This window comes from Labrus mixtus, chromosome 6 (genome assembly GCF_963584025.1).
Source record: "Labrus mixtus chromosome 6, fLabMix1.1, whole genome shotgun sequence".
NCBI classification, from domain to species: domain Eukaryota; kingdom Metazoa; phylum Chordata; class Actinopteri; order Labriformes; family Labridae; genus Labrus; species Labrus mixtus.
In genome coordinates, this window is record NC_083617.1 from 5978580 (window position 1) to 5994926 (window position 16347).

The following is a 16347-nucleotide window of genomic DNA, read 5'->3' on the forward strand; positions in this document are numbered from 1 at the left end:
TTTGGTTCGTGATACATTCGCTGGTTTTAGAAAAAGTTGGAACGTACGGTTACATATTTATTTTGCTCGAAAATACACGAGCAACCTTTATCAAAACAGACAGATCTCTTTAACTACCTCACGCTTATCGATTCCCCTCCCACCCTGAATGTTTTACGGATTGAATGCACACGTATAGTTTGTCCAAATGGTGTATGCATTCTGTAGAAATGGTGTATTTCTCATGCACACACATATTTTTGAAATGCTTATTGTGCCTGTGTGGAGCACTTTGAATCTCCTGGTGTCTGAAAGGTGCTATACAAAACAAATTGGGGACAATGTGTTATTTTTCAAAAATATATAAAAATTTGATGTGAATGAGCAAAAAATTTGAATTTCATTCACATAGACTCCAAATGCTTTAGTCAAGCGTGTCCAAATAAAAGGAAAAAGGCACGTTCATAAATCAGTACTTCACTCATATCTATGAAAGAGCTCCAGTCTTCTAGTCATCGTGTTTTCAGGACAGTTCGGCAAAAGAGAGAAAACTTTGACTCTTCCCAAAGAAAAAGAAAACAACTTTATTTCATTCTGATCCCCAGTTCCAAAACGTACACACATTAAAGGTTTCATCGTTTTAATTATAGACCTCAGAAAAGTGTAATAAATGCATTCTTAGAGCAAAATAAGCCACTATGAGCTGTAGACATTGTGACCACATGCTGCAGTGAGCAGCAGCTCCAGCAGAGCGCCCCCATGCAGTCACCTGGAAAAGAGCTACTGAGTCCCTGTGAGGGCTGAGGACCGACTCCTCCAAAGAGAAGGCACACATTTCCAAAAAATCCGTTGGCATTGAAATACTGTCTACATAGAGATTTCCTGATGAATTACAGTCGGATCCTGTCAGGATTAAAAATGACTATAAAATGGCTGACGAGGATCATCTTTAAAAACGAGGAAGGATTGTTCAAGTGAGGTATTGGCGCGACATGTAAAAACCATGAGAGATACTGAACCATCAGCATGAGGAGAATCAATCAAAGACCGACTGAAGAGGAAGACGAGACTGAAAGCACGTAAAGTGACATGTGTGGAAAATGCAAAGGTTCTCACAGTAAACAGCAAACAGAAGAGAGGTACAGTGCATTACACATTACAGTGAGAATTATAATACAAATGGCTTCGAGTGCACAGGAACCTGTGAGAGACTGTCAACATGGCTTTATCAGCGGGTTTTTTTTTGCTTGGTAAATACTTTCATGTGAGCTGTAACAGAAGTAACAACTGCATTTAAAGGTCGCGGACCGACAAATAAACAATACAAAAATGAGATTATAATCTATACAGACAAAACAAACAAACAAACAAACAAACAAAGACATGATTCTTTGCTGGCATTAAAATAAGTATTTCTCAACGTAAAACTCAACGTTGAACATCGTCGTTGTAAATTCAGCAGGTCTTGGCAACGTTTGACATTTTGAGGTTTCAAGGAATATTTTTACATTAGTAGAACTTTTTTTTTTTAACACATTCTCTACATGAAGAGGGGGGGGGGGGAGGGAGGTCAGCAGAGACAAAGAAAAATGTTTGACAATATTCATGTGAGTCAAATCAAGAGCTCGATGTTGGGAATGAAAAGAAACACTCTCATACATTGATACATGTTTTTTTTCTTCTTCTCCCCCCCTGGCTACATTCACTATCAGTATGAAACGAGGAAGTAATGAATACTTAAACAAAGCAGCTGGTGTCATGTGTGTTTGAGCCCCTAAAGACCGCATGTTGTTCTACTAATGTAAAAAAAATAAAAAAATGTCACTTTAAATGAGCAAAGTGCATTATCGTCCTGACACGGGACGTAGCATAAGTAAGAGAGAGCATTATAACCAATGTCAATGAGTCAGTGCACTGATCACTTGGACTGTGTGAGCTCCACACAGCAGCTGGTTTGGGTCCTTTAATTTAATTTGAAAGTACTCTACACTTCGATGACATGTAAGAGCTTTAAAAGTGGTCAATGTCTGATGGAAAGGTGAGCATGCGAGAGCACTAATTTGGCTAGATCTAATGGAGGGAGAATTATTTTAAGTTAAATAGAATAAGTATATATATATTTTTTGTATCTATTTCATAGTACAGATCATCTTGGGTAACTCTCTTTTCTCATCACACTAGGCTGCGATATCAAAGTAACGCGAGGGAACACTCAGCACAAAAAAAAGCTCAACATTTCTCCTCATCTCTTGTTCAGCTTTCAGCTCAAGGTCTCCAATGAGCCAGACATGTTGGGAAAACGTCCCAGCCACTTCATCAGACGCTGCAGCTCTGCATTATATGAACACACCTCGTGTTGTTCGGATGCAGGGAGAAAAAAAAAAAAAACGGCGCCGCCTCGCTCATGTCTGTTGTGCGTGTCATGGTGGCAGCCTCGGCCCTGTTCGTTAAGGAAAGACTTTCACCCACAGCCAGCCCAGCAGCGTCCCGTACACCCAGGTCCGCACGTACAGTTTCCTGCCGCTCTCCGTCAGCAGTAATGGCAGTGTCAGGCCCCCCAGGATCACCACTGATGGGAGGGTTTTAGAGAGGTTCAGAGGAGAAGGTTTGCCTTCCCCGGGGAACTTGCATATTTTATCGGCATCGTCCGACTCGTAGAAGTCCGTCAGCAGCCTTTGAAAAAGACAGATTATTCTCTTAGGGGTTCAGCCTGTCTCAGAATGTACAGACTACAGAGGTGATCGAAACACTGGAAAAAAAAATCTGACTGACAAAAGTTTACATCAGGATTTTTACAGCAACTACAGCACAAAATATCTGCACCCAAATCACATCAGAGTTTTGTTGCGCGGCTTGTGTTGTCAGTAACGATCTCAATCGATTATAAAGTTCTATCGTGCAGACTTTGGAATTGAATGATCGATCGTCTTTGAGGAGTTTTTTTAAGTTGAGCACAGCCAGCTCCGTTTGTGAACCGTTTTGTAAATCACAGCTTTTAATGAATGCGTCTGGATTTAATCATATTCCCTCCCATGTGACCTCCATTTAATAATTACTTTCATTATCTGTAAACCTGAATCCAATCATTACTTTTTAATTAAATACCAGACAATAGTGACTATCCTCAATGTGTCTTATTCATGTCATGCATTGTGAAGGAGAAGATATTTGAAATGAAATGTGCACCCAGAGGAAATGTCGACCTTTCCTTCTGCAACTATGACTTTGATTGGACAACACAATTATTAATGCAGTTGAGGTTTATCCAGCACCCACTCTATATCTTTGTCTGGATTTAGCTATACTAGAAACTGCTCCAATTAAATTAAATTTAATGGAAAAATTACCACCTGTAAGGTTTCGGGCCCTTGCCCTTCATCAGACAACGGACTATTTTTCTAGCTGTTTGATATTTTTTTATGTATTTTGCAATACAACATGACATTTATATTTTGCTTGTTTTTTTTTGCCATGCATTGAAAAGTGCAAGATCAACCTTCCTGAATACAGATTTCAACATAAATGTGATTATTAAGAGAGAAGTTGCTTATTTCCCTCCAGCTTTGTGCACCCCTCTGTTATGACTTCATGAATCCCGTAGGAGGCTGGGCATCCCATCTGAGATCAACTTGCCAATATTTAAGGGGAAATGCACAAAATGTAAAATCCAAATAATCAGCTGACTTTTATTTGGAGCTCTTTTAGTGCTCATGCAGAAGCTTCTACAAGCTACGATACATATTTGGGCCTACACCTTTGTCCTGCATAAATGGAGCATTTAAAACCTCACTCACGTCGACATACTGATTGAACAACGTGTCATTCTGACATGATCAATTATTACGCCCACACACTTACCGGTCCTTGATTTCAAAACGCTCGTGCAGCCACCTGCGGAAGAACATTGGCTCCGAAGGAATTTCCTTTATGTCCACACGGTCGAAGTGTATGTGGACTCGGGGAAATTCTTTGCACAGGAATTCTGTCAAACACAAAAAATAAATAGACTAAACAAAAACAGGAAAAGCCTTTCAGCAAAACGGCACGTAGAGTAAGCACTTAAAATCAACATGAGGTGACACTGAGGGGGGATGACTCTGTGATGCCAGGTCCCTTTGATTCAAAGAATACAGACGTGTACCTGCAGCCACTTGTTCTCCAACCCCACTCACCCCAGTCATCACATTACAAATAAAGTCAGAGTCCCAACAACATACTATTTATTTATTTATAGGGGATTAGATTAGATCAGTTCTGGCAGATAAATGTTCCTGAAATAAAGTCTCAGAGCAGAAAGAAAACCAAAGTGTTGAAGAAGGTCAGACGTAAAAATGTAACAAGTGTGAAGGCTCAAGGCTACAAATGCACCCCAAGAGACCTTCAAGTTCCTGTTTCCACAACACGCAATATTATCAGGAAACCTGGCACCGCGACCGAAAGAGGAAACTCGATCGAAGTCAGCAGCGAAAGGTTGCTTCACTGGTGGAGAGCGCGCTTCAATCAGCTGCCGCAAAAGACTCAAAATGACCTTCGGAGACAATCTGTGCCAGTTCAATAAACACTGACGGTCGGTGTGTGCAGAAGGCTGAGGTGAAGAGACGGACGAAAAAAACACACATGAAGAGGCCAAAGTCAATCTTAGAAGTAAAGACGGCCTTCCTTCCTCACACATGGAGGAGTTTGAGTGCCAAACAGGTGCTGGCACAGAGGGATAATAACACTTGTAGAGCGTTTCATAAATAAGTGCTTAACCTACAAAAATAAGGTTGATCTGCCACCGCAGGTCACGGGTGTTGATGAAGGAAGTTGCTTAGTGGGACAAACAAAACCCCTTTCATAAACTCCAGTAAAGCTGAAATACAGGGCATTAACATGATTAATATTTAAGGCTGTCTGCACATAAAGAGACCCAACGGTGACCAGGGAACTCGTTCATTGATATTTAAAGTACATGATAGTGGATGATTTATGTTTTTAAAGTTGTTGTTTTTGCCTTTTGTGCCTTTATTGGAGAGATAGGACAGTGGACAGAGTCGGAAATCAGGGAGAGAGAGAGAGTGGGGAATGAAGTGCGGGAAAGTAGCCTAAGTTGGGATTCAAACCCAGGCCGCCCGATCCAAGGACTACAGCCTGTGAACATGGGGTGCACAAACTAACCACTCGGCCACTGGTGCCCCAGATGATTTATATTTCTTTTCTTGTCTCGTTTGATTTTGATAAAAATAAATAGTTCAACTGATTTCAAGTTTTGAATCACCTGAGGATTTCGAGTTCTCAGCAGAACAACATTAAAATCAAGATTCAGTTCAAATGCCAACGCTTCAGTCCACAGGTTCAGTCGTGCAAATTCAGTGAAGTAAGTTTAAAGGAGTCGAGCATTTTCCTGATACGAAACATCAGCTTTTGTGAGCCACAGTTGACAGACTTGTGTTTCTTCCTTTAGTTTAGTTTTTCCACAACCAGACTTGTTGTTCAAAATGATACATTTCTGCCAGGCAAAGTTCCTGCAGGGTTACGTTTCAGGAATACTGATCAATCTTAAGTTAAGAAAATGGATTTTATAAAGGATGGCACGACAGCTTCCAAAAATCAAATGTAGGACTCACAGCATCGAAACAAAAGCACCTTCCTGTTATAATAGTTTCAGCTGTTTTACTCTTGAAGTTTATTGCACAAATCCCTGATCTGCTTGGATTTTTCAGCTGTTGTCGGTCATAACTGTAGTTTAAATTGCTGTTATTATTCAACATGTTCAATTAGTACCAGTGTTTCCCACACATAGACGATACCTGGGCAGGCCGAGAGAGAGAGCGAGCGAGTGAGCAGGAGAGATAGAGCATGCGAGCCTGCACGTTCTCGTGTGCGCTCTCTCTCTCTCCCACACTTTCCCACCCCGGCTCCATGCAAAACTGAAGCTTCTCATGGCTTAAAAAATGTTAATATCTAGTGGAACTTTTTAAAACGCGAGGCGTAGTCGTTGTGTTTAAACACTGTCAAACACTTGACAAAGGTTCAGAGGGACCGAAACGTAGTAATGCCTAGTAAGAGTAGTGTGCAGGATTTTTTCTTGTGACAGTTTGATGTCCTACTCCACTACTTCATGAGATAGTTGGATGTGCAAACAACTCATTTAAAACATTGTTTATAATTAAGGATGAAATACATGAATACACATCAAGTCTATTCTAAGCCCTCTTCTTGTAAGTCACACACTTCAGGGTCCTTTTTTAAACAATCACAACAGGCTGAACTATTTAGACTGACGAGGAAATATTCCTCAGATATAAAAACAGAAAGGATGTCAATAACAGAAACAATGAGGGTCCGTAGCTCGAGTCACTTCCACCTCCTTGTGAAATCTCTAAAGTCACCTTCTCCACGGGAGATCAGGAAGTGCGTGATGAGAGGAAAGCTTTTCTATTCTCTCTGTTCTGTTTTCTGGAAACACGTCCATGTTTATTCCTGACTGAAGCGGGATGTTGTTTTTTTTTTTTTTTTACATTCAGACTGTTTGTTGGAACAACTGGGAAAACAGAGAATAATCAAAAACTCCAAAACACGGAGTCATGCTGTTTACAGGAAGGCACGGCTGTTAATAGGTAATGTTTGCTACGAGATTACGCAGTGAGGGGGTGCATACAAGGCTGTAGGATTGATGATGTGACGCCGCCTTTGTGTCTATGCAGACACTGATTAACAGAAAGTAGACCACAGCTGCTCTCTGCATTCATATCTGGTCTTAAAGATTTTTCTCTCCATTCACCCATTTCATGCACAATGTCAATGTTGATTCTGCCACCACTGAAAACAAATCTCGATATGCAAATGAGTTGGGAAGGTCAGCTGCTTTACAAACAGTAAAGGGACACAATGCAGTTTTATTAAGATCCGAGGAGAAAGAAATGAAGTTGTGCAGAATGTATTTGTCTGTACTCTGCATGCACTTCAACTCTGCATAAATATTTATGTTTCCTCATCCACATTTAAATGCCACTTATGTTATTGGGGTATTTGGCAAGTACTGGAATGTTAAAATGTTATTCAAAGTAGCAGCACATTTTTTAGGAATGTGTAAGAACAGGAAAGAAGCCACAAGTAGGCAGAATAGATTATTCTGAAGTCCAATGCTGAGACTTGTTTACTCCTGTAAACTGCGAGAACATTTCCAGGAAGCCTGCCCATTAAATCCTCCAAAACACTTCTTCACACATCTCGGTCTCGGAGTGCAACAAATGAAGTAAATAAGCCGCTGTAGAAGTTACGATTTTAGGTTTATTACATATCAAAAAGGGCAGATGAGGCAAGAAGACAGTTTTTGTCTTCACATCAATACTTCCTGTAATGAGTCGATTCACAGCATAAAGGAAGGAGTGGAAAAGAACGCGCTTGCGAGTGAAAAGAGTTTAAAGCGGCTTCATTTTGAGAATGAAGATCAAAGCGGTCGCAGGACATAAACGCCATCATCGCTCACAGTGATTATTTTTTTTGAAAAGCTGCATCACTCATGCATCGGCTGACCTCAGCACAGCATTTCATAAAGTACTTAGTGTTGTCAGGTGTGTTTCTTTGTTGAGACGTTTACTGAACGTCTTGTGTCACTTTTATGAGGGACTGTAGATGGATTTAGCGACTCACTTAATCTGGTTCAACCATCTTTTCATTTTTTTTTTGTCGTGCACGCTGATAAATAAAATGAATGAAATCATAAATTTGGGTGGAAAACATCACCTGTTTGCCCTCACACCTGCAGCTAACAAATAAAATGTCTGGACATTTGAAGTTGTTCTTTTACAGTGTTGATTGTATTTTCTCCAAACTGAACTATTTTAAGTGCAGCTAACTCCTGAAGACAAAGGGTTGATTGCATTAGGAAAAAATTGGAGAAAACCTATTGTTGTTATTTTAATAAAAAAAATAATAACAACAACCATGCATTGTGAATTGTATAAATACTAAGAGATCTCTCTGCGAGTTTAAATAAAGAAATAAAGACAGTTCTTCAAAGCTCTCCGTCTTCCTTATAAAAATGTTTGAACTTGAGAAACCTACCTGGCATTGTCGGGGCAGGTTTTCTGTGACCGGAGACGCCCAGCTTCCCCTCGTAGGCCACAGTGACGTCGTACACAGCGTCCAGGTGGTCCCTCATGGTCTCGATGGCTATGTGAGAGGCTTTCATTCTGGGCGTTAGAGTGTGCCTCAGAACAGCCAGGCCTACGGGAAGGAGATAAAGGTCACTGTTGATTTAATCTGATAACAGAAAGGTCATGTTTAGGTTTAAGTTGTATTAAAGGTAATGCCATATGTGCTGCATGTTATCACCTCTACCTTTCTGTTTTCTCTCTACTGTCCATAATGAAAACAATGGATAATGTAACCCATATTAATGTTTGAAGACGTTCAATAAATTGTGATAAAAATACAACATTTGAAAACAAAATCATTCTAAACGACTTCTTCTGTTTGGTTCAACGACTGCACAGTCCCTCAGTGGATGTGGCTCACAGTCTGCTCACTAATACCTCTCTAATAGCAGATAATGTCATGTGCACATGTCGCCTATCCAGAGCGATTTATTTGGATTAATGGGGGAAGGTGATATTCAGAGCTGTGGTCCAGAGATAGGCTTAATCTCTGCAGAACGGATGCTGTTTGTGAGACGGCCGTAACACCACACGGCACAAAGGCACAAAGGCAATCGTGATGATTAAAAGAAAAGAAAAATGTATTAATTTAAGAAATGTTTAAACTAAACAGTAAAATTACAATAAATTCAGCATTTAAAATCAGTTAATTTAACATCTTCATGCTGCAAAAATATTCAAGGCGTACACTGATTAGTTTCAGTTATTTGACTGAGCCTGTAATGATCTTCTATCGATCAGCAGCAGGTCTATTTATCAAAAGCCACGCCCCCTCACTTACATGGACTAGCGCCGTTTGCTTCAGAAGCGAACCACAGCTCATCGCTTACATTGTGTAGAAACTACGTTCTCTCATTAAGCGGCAAATTAACACTAAACTTTATCATAATACATGTAAAAAAAAAAGAAAAAAGAAACTTTACTATTTTACTTCTCACAACGTCCAACGACAAACTCACAGTATAAACTTCATCAGTGACGCTTTGAGTGTGGGCTCATGCATGCATGGGGTAGAGAGCGAGCAGGGAGACAGGGAGGCGTGTGATTGGTTCATCAGATTGGTACCTCGTGGCAGACATTGGTCAAAGTTTTTACAGGCTTACAGCCGCTACAGATGACAGATTTTCTTTGTTTCTTTCTCTTTCTGAGTTATTAATGTTGTCAGGTCCTAAAGACAATTTCAACCAAATTCTTAAAAAGTAAATCTGGAGAAAATGACCAACCCTGCCTTTAACACATTGTTTCACAACAAAACACCAAGTCAAATCTCTTCTACGAGTACATGTACTTGATAATAAATCAGAATCTGATAATCTAATACTATTCTTTCTGAACGGTAACACATGCCTCGAATGCTGCACAATTCAAACAAACAAAATATGAACTTTTTGAAAGACAAACAAATCAGCATTCATGTGAGGCTCATTTGGGGAACTGCTGCTTTAAAGGGTTAACACAGGTCAAACATCAGAACTGAGTCAGCTGTTTGACAGACTGAGTGGGCGGGGCTTAGTTAGTAGGTGGTAGTACAGCAGAAAAGCGCTGCCGTCGTGTCGGTACCTTCTTTAGTAGCGAAAGCCTGACTGTCTGCGATAACGTTCTTCAGCTCCGGATTATAGCGCGTTCCTTCTGGAAAGATAACGAGGTACATCTGTGGGAAGACAAACACATACGATCAAAGTGGCCTCACTCTCTTTTCATAATACACGTGATTAAGTGGAATTTGTAGGATTTGTCAAACTAGAAACACGGACAACAAACAGTGTGATGAATTTATAAAGATAGGTGAAACGTTTTCAAAAGCTTGCTCATTAAATCAGTTTGAATGATAGCAAGATGCTAAACTGCGTTCTGGTGATTTAGACTCAACTCAGCTTCAAGTCTTCATTCTTTTTAACTGCAATGCAACTGGATTTTATCTGAGACAACCTGTACCCTACTAATAAATGTAATTCAAGAACAAAACAAAAGTGAGTTAGAAAAACTGTTTTTCATGTTCTGCAACATATGAAGGGTGCAAAGAATTTCTTTAACAAACAGGAACTTCCTCTCATGAGGAAATAATGAATTATTTCAGCAGCAGCAGGAGTGTTGTGTTTATTATCTGTAGTTTTTATTTTACCAATTTGTCTGAGAGTTGATGATAAATTACAGTTGAATAAAGTTCAATATTTTCTCACAAGACTCAAAAGCCCTTTAACCTCTTGTCTTCTCTCAAGATTTTTTTTTATCATTGAGAAATAAAATTCTGTGTATTAACAGGTGTGTTCTTCATAACAGGCTCCTGTGAAAACACATGCATTCAAACACTGACACTGTAGCTGCTCGATTAGGGCAAGAATCATAACCACGATGATTTAGATTTATACTGAGCTCTCGATTATTTAACATGATTACTTATTGATTTCACAAAGTCTGCACCACATGCATTTCTCAGACAATACTAACACAAAAAAACATCTAGATAGCAAAATATAAATACATAAAAAAATAAGACATAAATAAAAATAAACTACCTGCGTTTTCAAAGAAGTGGTGACTTACTCTTGCAGCCAAAATATAACAGCAAACACTTTGAAACATTTACCACACATGACAAAACCTTTGACCAAAACGAGCGCAACTTGTTTTCTTGTGGGTAGAAAAAAAAACGTAATTGAAACTGAATTAGTTTCCCAGCACTAACTGACACACACACTAATCCTACAAACTTAAAGTAAAAAAGAAGAAGAGTCACAAAAAGATCCTTCAGCACAATAAAGCACTCTGCACATGAACCTTTCTTCATCCATTTCATTTCAGCTGCTATCACATTCTCTGTTGAAGTAAACTGTTTACAAATCTCCTGATTTCAGGAAGGTAGAGAGGGAATTTCTGACGACATTTAGGAAGTTTAAAAATACATTTTAAGGCAGAAATTCAGATATGATCCGTCTCAGTTTGAAGTTTTTTTAAAAAGCCTTTATGAAGTAACTTACCGGTGCTCCAGATTGAGTCTGAGTGAGGAGCTTCTTCTGCATCGCCTTCACATCAAACTTTGCGCTCCTCTTCACGTACGCTCCTCCGTGCTAGAAGAGAAAGACAATCTGACGAGATGGGCAGTGGGGAATGTGATTGAAGTTCGATTTTTCATTTTTGCATCTGAAAAGGACTAAAATGGCATTTAAATACTCACAGAGTTGCATTACCTGAGAGAAATACCACCCGTACAGCGGGAGCCACTTGAGTCCGTCTTTAAGGACGTACCTGACGTGACCCAGAGCTTTCTGCCTGATGGCGAGCATGTCGGCAATGATCCAGTCAGCTGAAAAGAGGCCACAGGAGAATTCACTTTTAACTGTGCTTTGAACTACACTGAAATGTTAAAGACCGATATGCAAATGCGTTACCTGTACACTGGTGGTTGGACAGGTAGATGACGTTCTCTTTGGTCTTTGGTATATCTCCATATATAACAATCTAAAGAGAAACAAGTGACGCTCTTACAAACACTAGCAGAGTGGCAGAGATTATCGACAATCAACAATTTTCAAAATTATTTGGCATGGATGTATTTTGCTTCGTTAAATATATATACATCTTTTTTTAAGATTGCCTTTATTTGATAGGACAGTGGATAGAGTAGGAAACTGGGAGGGAGAGAGAGAGAGAGTGGGGAATGACATAGGCCACAGGTTGGATTTGAACCCAGGCCGCCCACTTGGAGGACTATAGCCTCTGTACATGGGGCGCGAACTAACCGCTAGGCCACCTGCGCCACTCGTTTATTATTTTAAGTGCATCAGGGATTTCATTTCATTTCAGAGTCAGACTGATTTTTCAATTTTTTTTTTTTTTTTTTTTACAAAAGCTGGACCGAAATAGATCAAAGCTTTTCAATAAACGAAAAAGGATTTATAGAAACGGTCCTTTCAAATCTCTTCATGTGGCCTCCAGTGCAGGCACTATAGAACTCATATAGTGTCAGAGATGCTGGTTTACTAGGCTTTGGATTTTTCCATTAGTTTCTATTTTTATTCTGTTTTGACTTCTTGTTTTACCTTTAGTTTAGTTTGTTTTAGTTTGGTTTTTAGGTTTTGTTTCATTGTCTCTGTAATGCTTATGGTTCAGATAGATAGATACTTTATTGATCCCGAGGGAAATTCAAAGCATCCAGTAGCAGGTTACAAAGACGTACATGACATGAAACATTTGTTACAAATTAAGCCGCAAAACCGACCCCCCCCCTCCCCTCCCATACATATATATTAACCCAAATTTTTTTTTAAAGAATCCCCCTCGATGAAACAAACTTAAACTGTGCAATTAAAAATAGATTTATACAAGAAATGTACATAACCCGTGCAGGGATAAAAATATATGTGTAATTTAAAACAAGAACCTTTAAACAGTCGAGGAAAAGAATCTGTAATTAGACCTGAATATAAAAAAAAGAAAAAAAAGAAAGTGTTGACCTTCTGAAGTTGTGTTGTTTATATATGTACAGCAATGAAGATGAGAGAAAGAGAAAGACATCAAGCAACTACTTGTATTTTTATTTTTTTAAACCTATAAATTTATAAGGGAAAAGGTTTCATTTCCTGCAGTCAGCAAGCTCATGAAGAATTTAAACTGACTTGAGACAAACAGTAAAGGATAATGTAAAGACTAAAACTAAGGACGTTTACTGTATGACTTTATTTTAGTTAGTTTTGTAAACACATAATACAGTTTCAGTTATAATTTAAGGTTAAAGCCTCGTTCTCATTTTAGTTTCAGTTAACAAAATGTTTTTTTACATTTTAGTTTTCATTAACGATGATCACCATGTTACCAGCATCAATCATTACTTTTCTGCACACTCACTACAAAAACACACACACAGGACAAGGAGTGGCAACAGAAGGATGTGTATCTGGTTCATCCAGATCTGTAATTATCTCTTTGTCCCGCTCCCATTTTTTGTTGTTTTAACAGTTTAAACAAACACGGGAACCTTTAACTTTCCAGTACGATATGCATGGTGTAGCGCAGGGGTGGGCAACCGGCGGCCCCCGTCAACCCCTAACGTGGCCCTCAGGTCAATTTTTACGCATCAAAACATGACGAAATCTGCCATGGAATCATGAAAACCACAAACACGTCCATAATAATATTTGATCACTTGTATATGTTGAGTTAAATTTGAGACATTATTGTTTTTGTATTCTACACTTTGGCCCCCCCGGCAGTGAGAATTAATTGAATGTGGCCCCTTGCTGTGACCAAAGTTGCCCCTCCCTGCTGTAGTGCATGCATGTAAACATGTAGTAAGCAGCTGTCACTGATGTTTGTGTCATTGTTTCTCTGTCACATGTTAAAGTTCATTAACTCACCTCAACACCTGTGTAGTTCTCAAAGAAGAAGAGGACCATACTCTGGTAGATGCAGTACAACCGGTCGTCTAGTTTGTGATACACTCTGGCTGGCAGGACAGATGAAAGCAGGCGCCATGCCCCCCAGGACAGCAGATAAGCCGGGGCTGTTCCCAGCATGATGGTGGCTGGGAACCAGTAACGCAGAGAGTAAGTGTGCACAACCAAAGAGAGCAGCATGATCCCAGCTCTGACTCACACTAAAAGTAAGAAAAATCCCTGAAGTAGACAATACACTGCACTCTTATCTATCACACACCACACCTGGCCTACTTTCTGCACACCTGGCCTCACTAGTCAGCATAGGAAAGTGACAAAACTGCAGCAAAGGAGGGGAGTGAGCAGCTAGCTGGGCTAAAGCTAATTTTAACCTTGTGTGCAAAACGCAGTTAGCAGAGTCGGCTTAAGCAATAACATCCACCCATGATGCAACACAAAAAAAACCCCTAAATAAACACGGTTATCTTGTTAGTATCAACATATCTGAGCTGCGACTCAACTTACTTATTACTTATTTACTGTGCAAGTTCATGGGAAGCGTTAGCCGACTCTTTACTGCGTTTAACCGGACAGAAAGTTTCACCTGACGCTACTTTTAATATTTACCGTCTTCTTGGCTACGCAAACAGAGTTTAACCCAAACATCAGCTCAGGGGTCAAAAAGTTTAAATATTCCCTGTTTCCTTCCCTATTTCTTCATCTTTATCCGGCTAGCTGTAGCTCCTTTGCAGCAAATGTCACACACGCCTCCCCTACGTAATGACACCCTGTAACATCGACGAAGCTGATTGGTCGTGTGACGTAGCAGCGGCCAGCCAATAGGAGAGAGCGCACCATGAGTTCCATGTTTAAAGGATCAGGACACTTTTCCCCCCCTGTATGTTTTACTCATTTACAGTCATTTATGTACGGTGGCTGGGAAGTGCAAAGCAAAATTACAAATGTGAGACAAATTTACATTTTGAAAAACCTTTTTACATTTTTAGAAAACAAAATTACAAAACCAAAACACTTATACCAAGGAAAAAACACATTTACATCTTATAAAACAAATTTACAAACGACAGAATCTTGACAAAATGGGAATGTACCAAATGTCAGAAGTGACCCGGAAGTGATCGAGTGAGGGGTCATTTTGTTTGTTTTATTTTGTCGCGGTACATTCCCTTTTCTACGGTGGCTGATAAGTGCAAAGCAAAATTACAAATGTGAGACAAATTTACATTTTTACATTTTTAGAAAACAAAATTACAAAACCAAAACACTTATACCAAGGAAAAAACACATTTACATCTTATAAAACAAATTTACAAGATGTGAAACACTTTTACAATCCCCAAACAAATTTACAAACGACAGAATCTTGACAAAATGGGAATGTACCAAATGTCAGAAGTGACCCAGAAGTGATCGAGTGAGGGGTCATTTTGTTTGTTTTGTCGCGGTACATTCCCTTTCCGTCAAGATTCTGTCGTTTGTAAATTTGTTTGGGGACTGGTCAAAGTGTTCTGCCTCTTGTAAATTTGTCTCAGCGATTGTAAAAGTGTTTCACATCTTGTAAATTTGTTTTGTCCTTCGTAAGTGTTTTTTGTAAAAGTACAGTGGCTGGGAAGTGCAAAGCAAAATTACAAATGTGAGACAAATTTACATTTTGAAAAACATTTTTTACATTTTATGAAACAAAATTACAAAACCAAAAACACTTAAAGATAAAGATAAAGATAAACTTTAATGATCCCCCATGGGGGAAATTTTAGCATTACAGCAGCTCAAGAAAACAGGGGACGGGAATATAATTATTAAAAATAAAAATAGAAGTTAAAAATCAACATATTTACATCAGTTAAATAAAAAAAATACAATAATGGAAAATTACCAAGGACAAAACAAATTTACAAGATGTGAAACACTTTTAAGATCGCTGAGACAAATTTACAAGAGGCAGAACACTTTGACCAGTCCCCAAACAAATTTACAAACGACAGAATCTTGACGGAAAGGGACTGTACTGCGACAAAACAAAACAAACAAAATGACCCCTCACTCGATCACTTCCGGGTCACTTCTGACATTTGGTACATTCCCATTTTGTCAAGATTCTGTCGTTTGTACATTTGTTTGGGGATTGTAAAAGTGTTTCACATCTTGTAAATTTGTTTTTATAAAATGTAAATGTGTTTTTTTTCCCTTGGTATAAGTGTTTTGGTTTTGTAATTTTGTTTTCTAAAAATGTAAAAAGGTTTTTCAAAATGTAAATCTGTCTCACATTTATAATTTTGCTTTGCACTTATCAGCCACCGTAATTTACAGTCTATGGTTTTACTTCCTTTATCCCACAACCAGCGTATATCACCATTTTGTTTTAAATAGCCTGAAATCAACAACAAAAAAACTGTGATTTTTATGTTATTTCCAAAGTTCACATGTTTGATATTTGTTATAAAAAGAACATTAAAAACCTTGTAATTTTAACTATGAAGAACAATAAAATGTCAAATATCAAACACCAGAATGTAAAGCTAGTAGATGCTATTTTATTCAATTGTCTCTCCCCCATGATTATCTGGATTATAGCAACATTTAAAACATTTTTAGCCACTGCTGTGGTTTTAAAGTTTGTCAGGACCCCCTACTAGCCTGAGGCCCCAAGCAGTATCCTGCCTTGCCTGTTTACGAGCTGTGCCTCTGCCCACAATTGATCACAGACTAACAAAAATTTGTATTGTTTTCTCCCCCTATCATATTCAAAAGCATGACATAATATGTCCAAGGCCCATATACAAAAAATACTTAAGCTCTGTCATTATGGAGATAGCTCGACATGTGTACCTAAG

The 16347-nt window shown here is 38.9% G+C and overlaps 1 protein-coding gene across 1 annotated transcript; it reads right to left on the bottom strand.

Moving 5' to 3' along the window:
* Positions 1-543: 543 nt before the first annotated feature.
* agpat5 (1-acylglycerol-3-phosphate O-acyltransferase 5 (lysophosphatidic acid acyltransferase, epsilon)) lies at positions 544-14248 on the bottom strand. Its single transcript, XM_061039639.1, has 8 exons — positions 13475-14248; positions 11510-11579; positions 11309-11424; positions 11099-11188; positions 9681-9771; positions 8029-8190; positions 3838-3961; positions 544-2652 (listed from the first exon to the last, which is right to left on the bottom strand). Exons 1-8 carry the CDS (start codon positions 13691-13693, stop codon positions 2427-2429), a joined length of 1098 nt encoding a protein of 365 aa, XP_060895622.1. The 5' UTR covers positions 13694-14248; the 3' UTR covers positions 544-2426.
* Positions 14249-16347: the final 2099 nt, after the last annotated feature.

What these genes read in the sequence shown, in the direction of transcription:
- agpat5 (XM_061039639.1), bottom strand. Translation starts at nt 13,693, where the DNA reads ATGCTGCTCTCTTTGGTTGTGCACACTTACTCTCTGCGTTACTGGTTC. An exon ending in GTCCAACCACCAGTGTACAG is followed by an intron (nt 11,425 to 11,509) that starts GTAACGCATTTG and finishes GCCTCTTTTCAG; the next exon opens with CTGACTGGATCATTGCCGAC. An exon ending in CGTTTTGAAATCAAGGACCG is followed by an intron (nt 2,653 to 3,837) that starts GTAAGTGTGTGG and finishes TCTTTTTCAAAG; the next exon opens with GCTGCTGACGGACTTCTACG.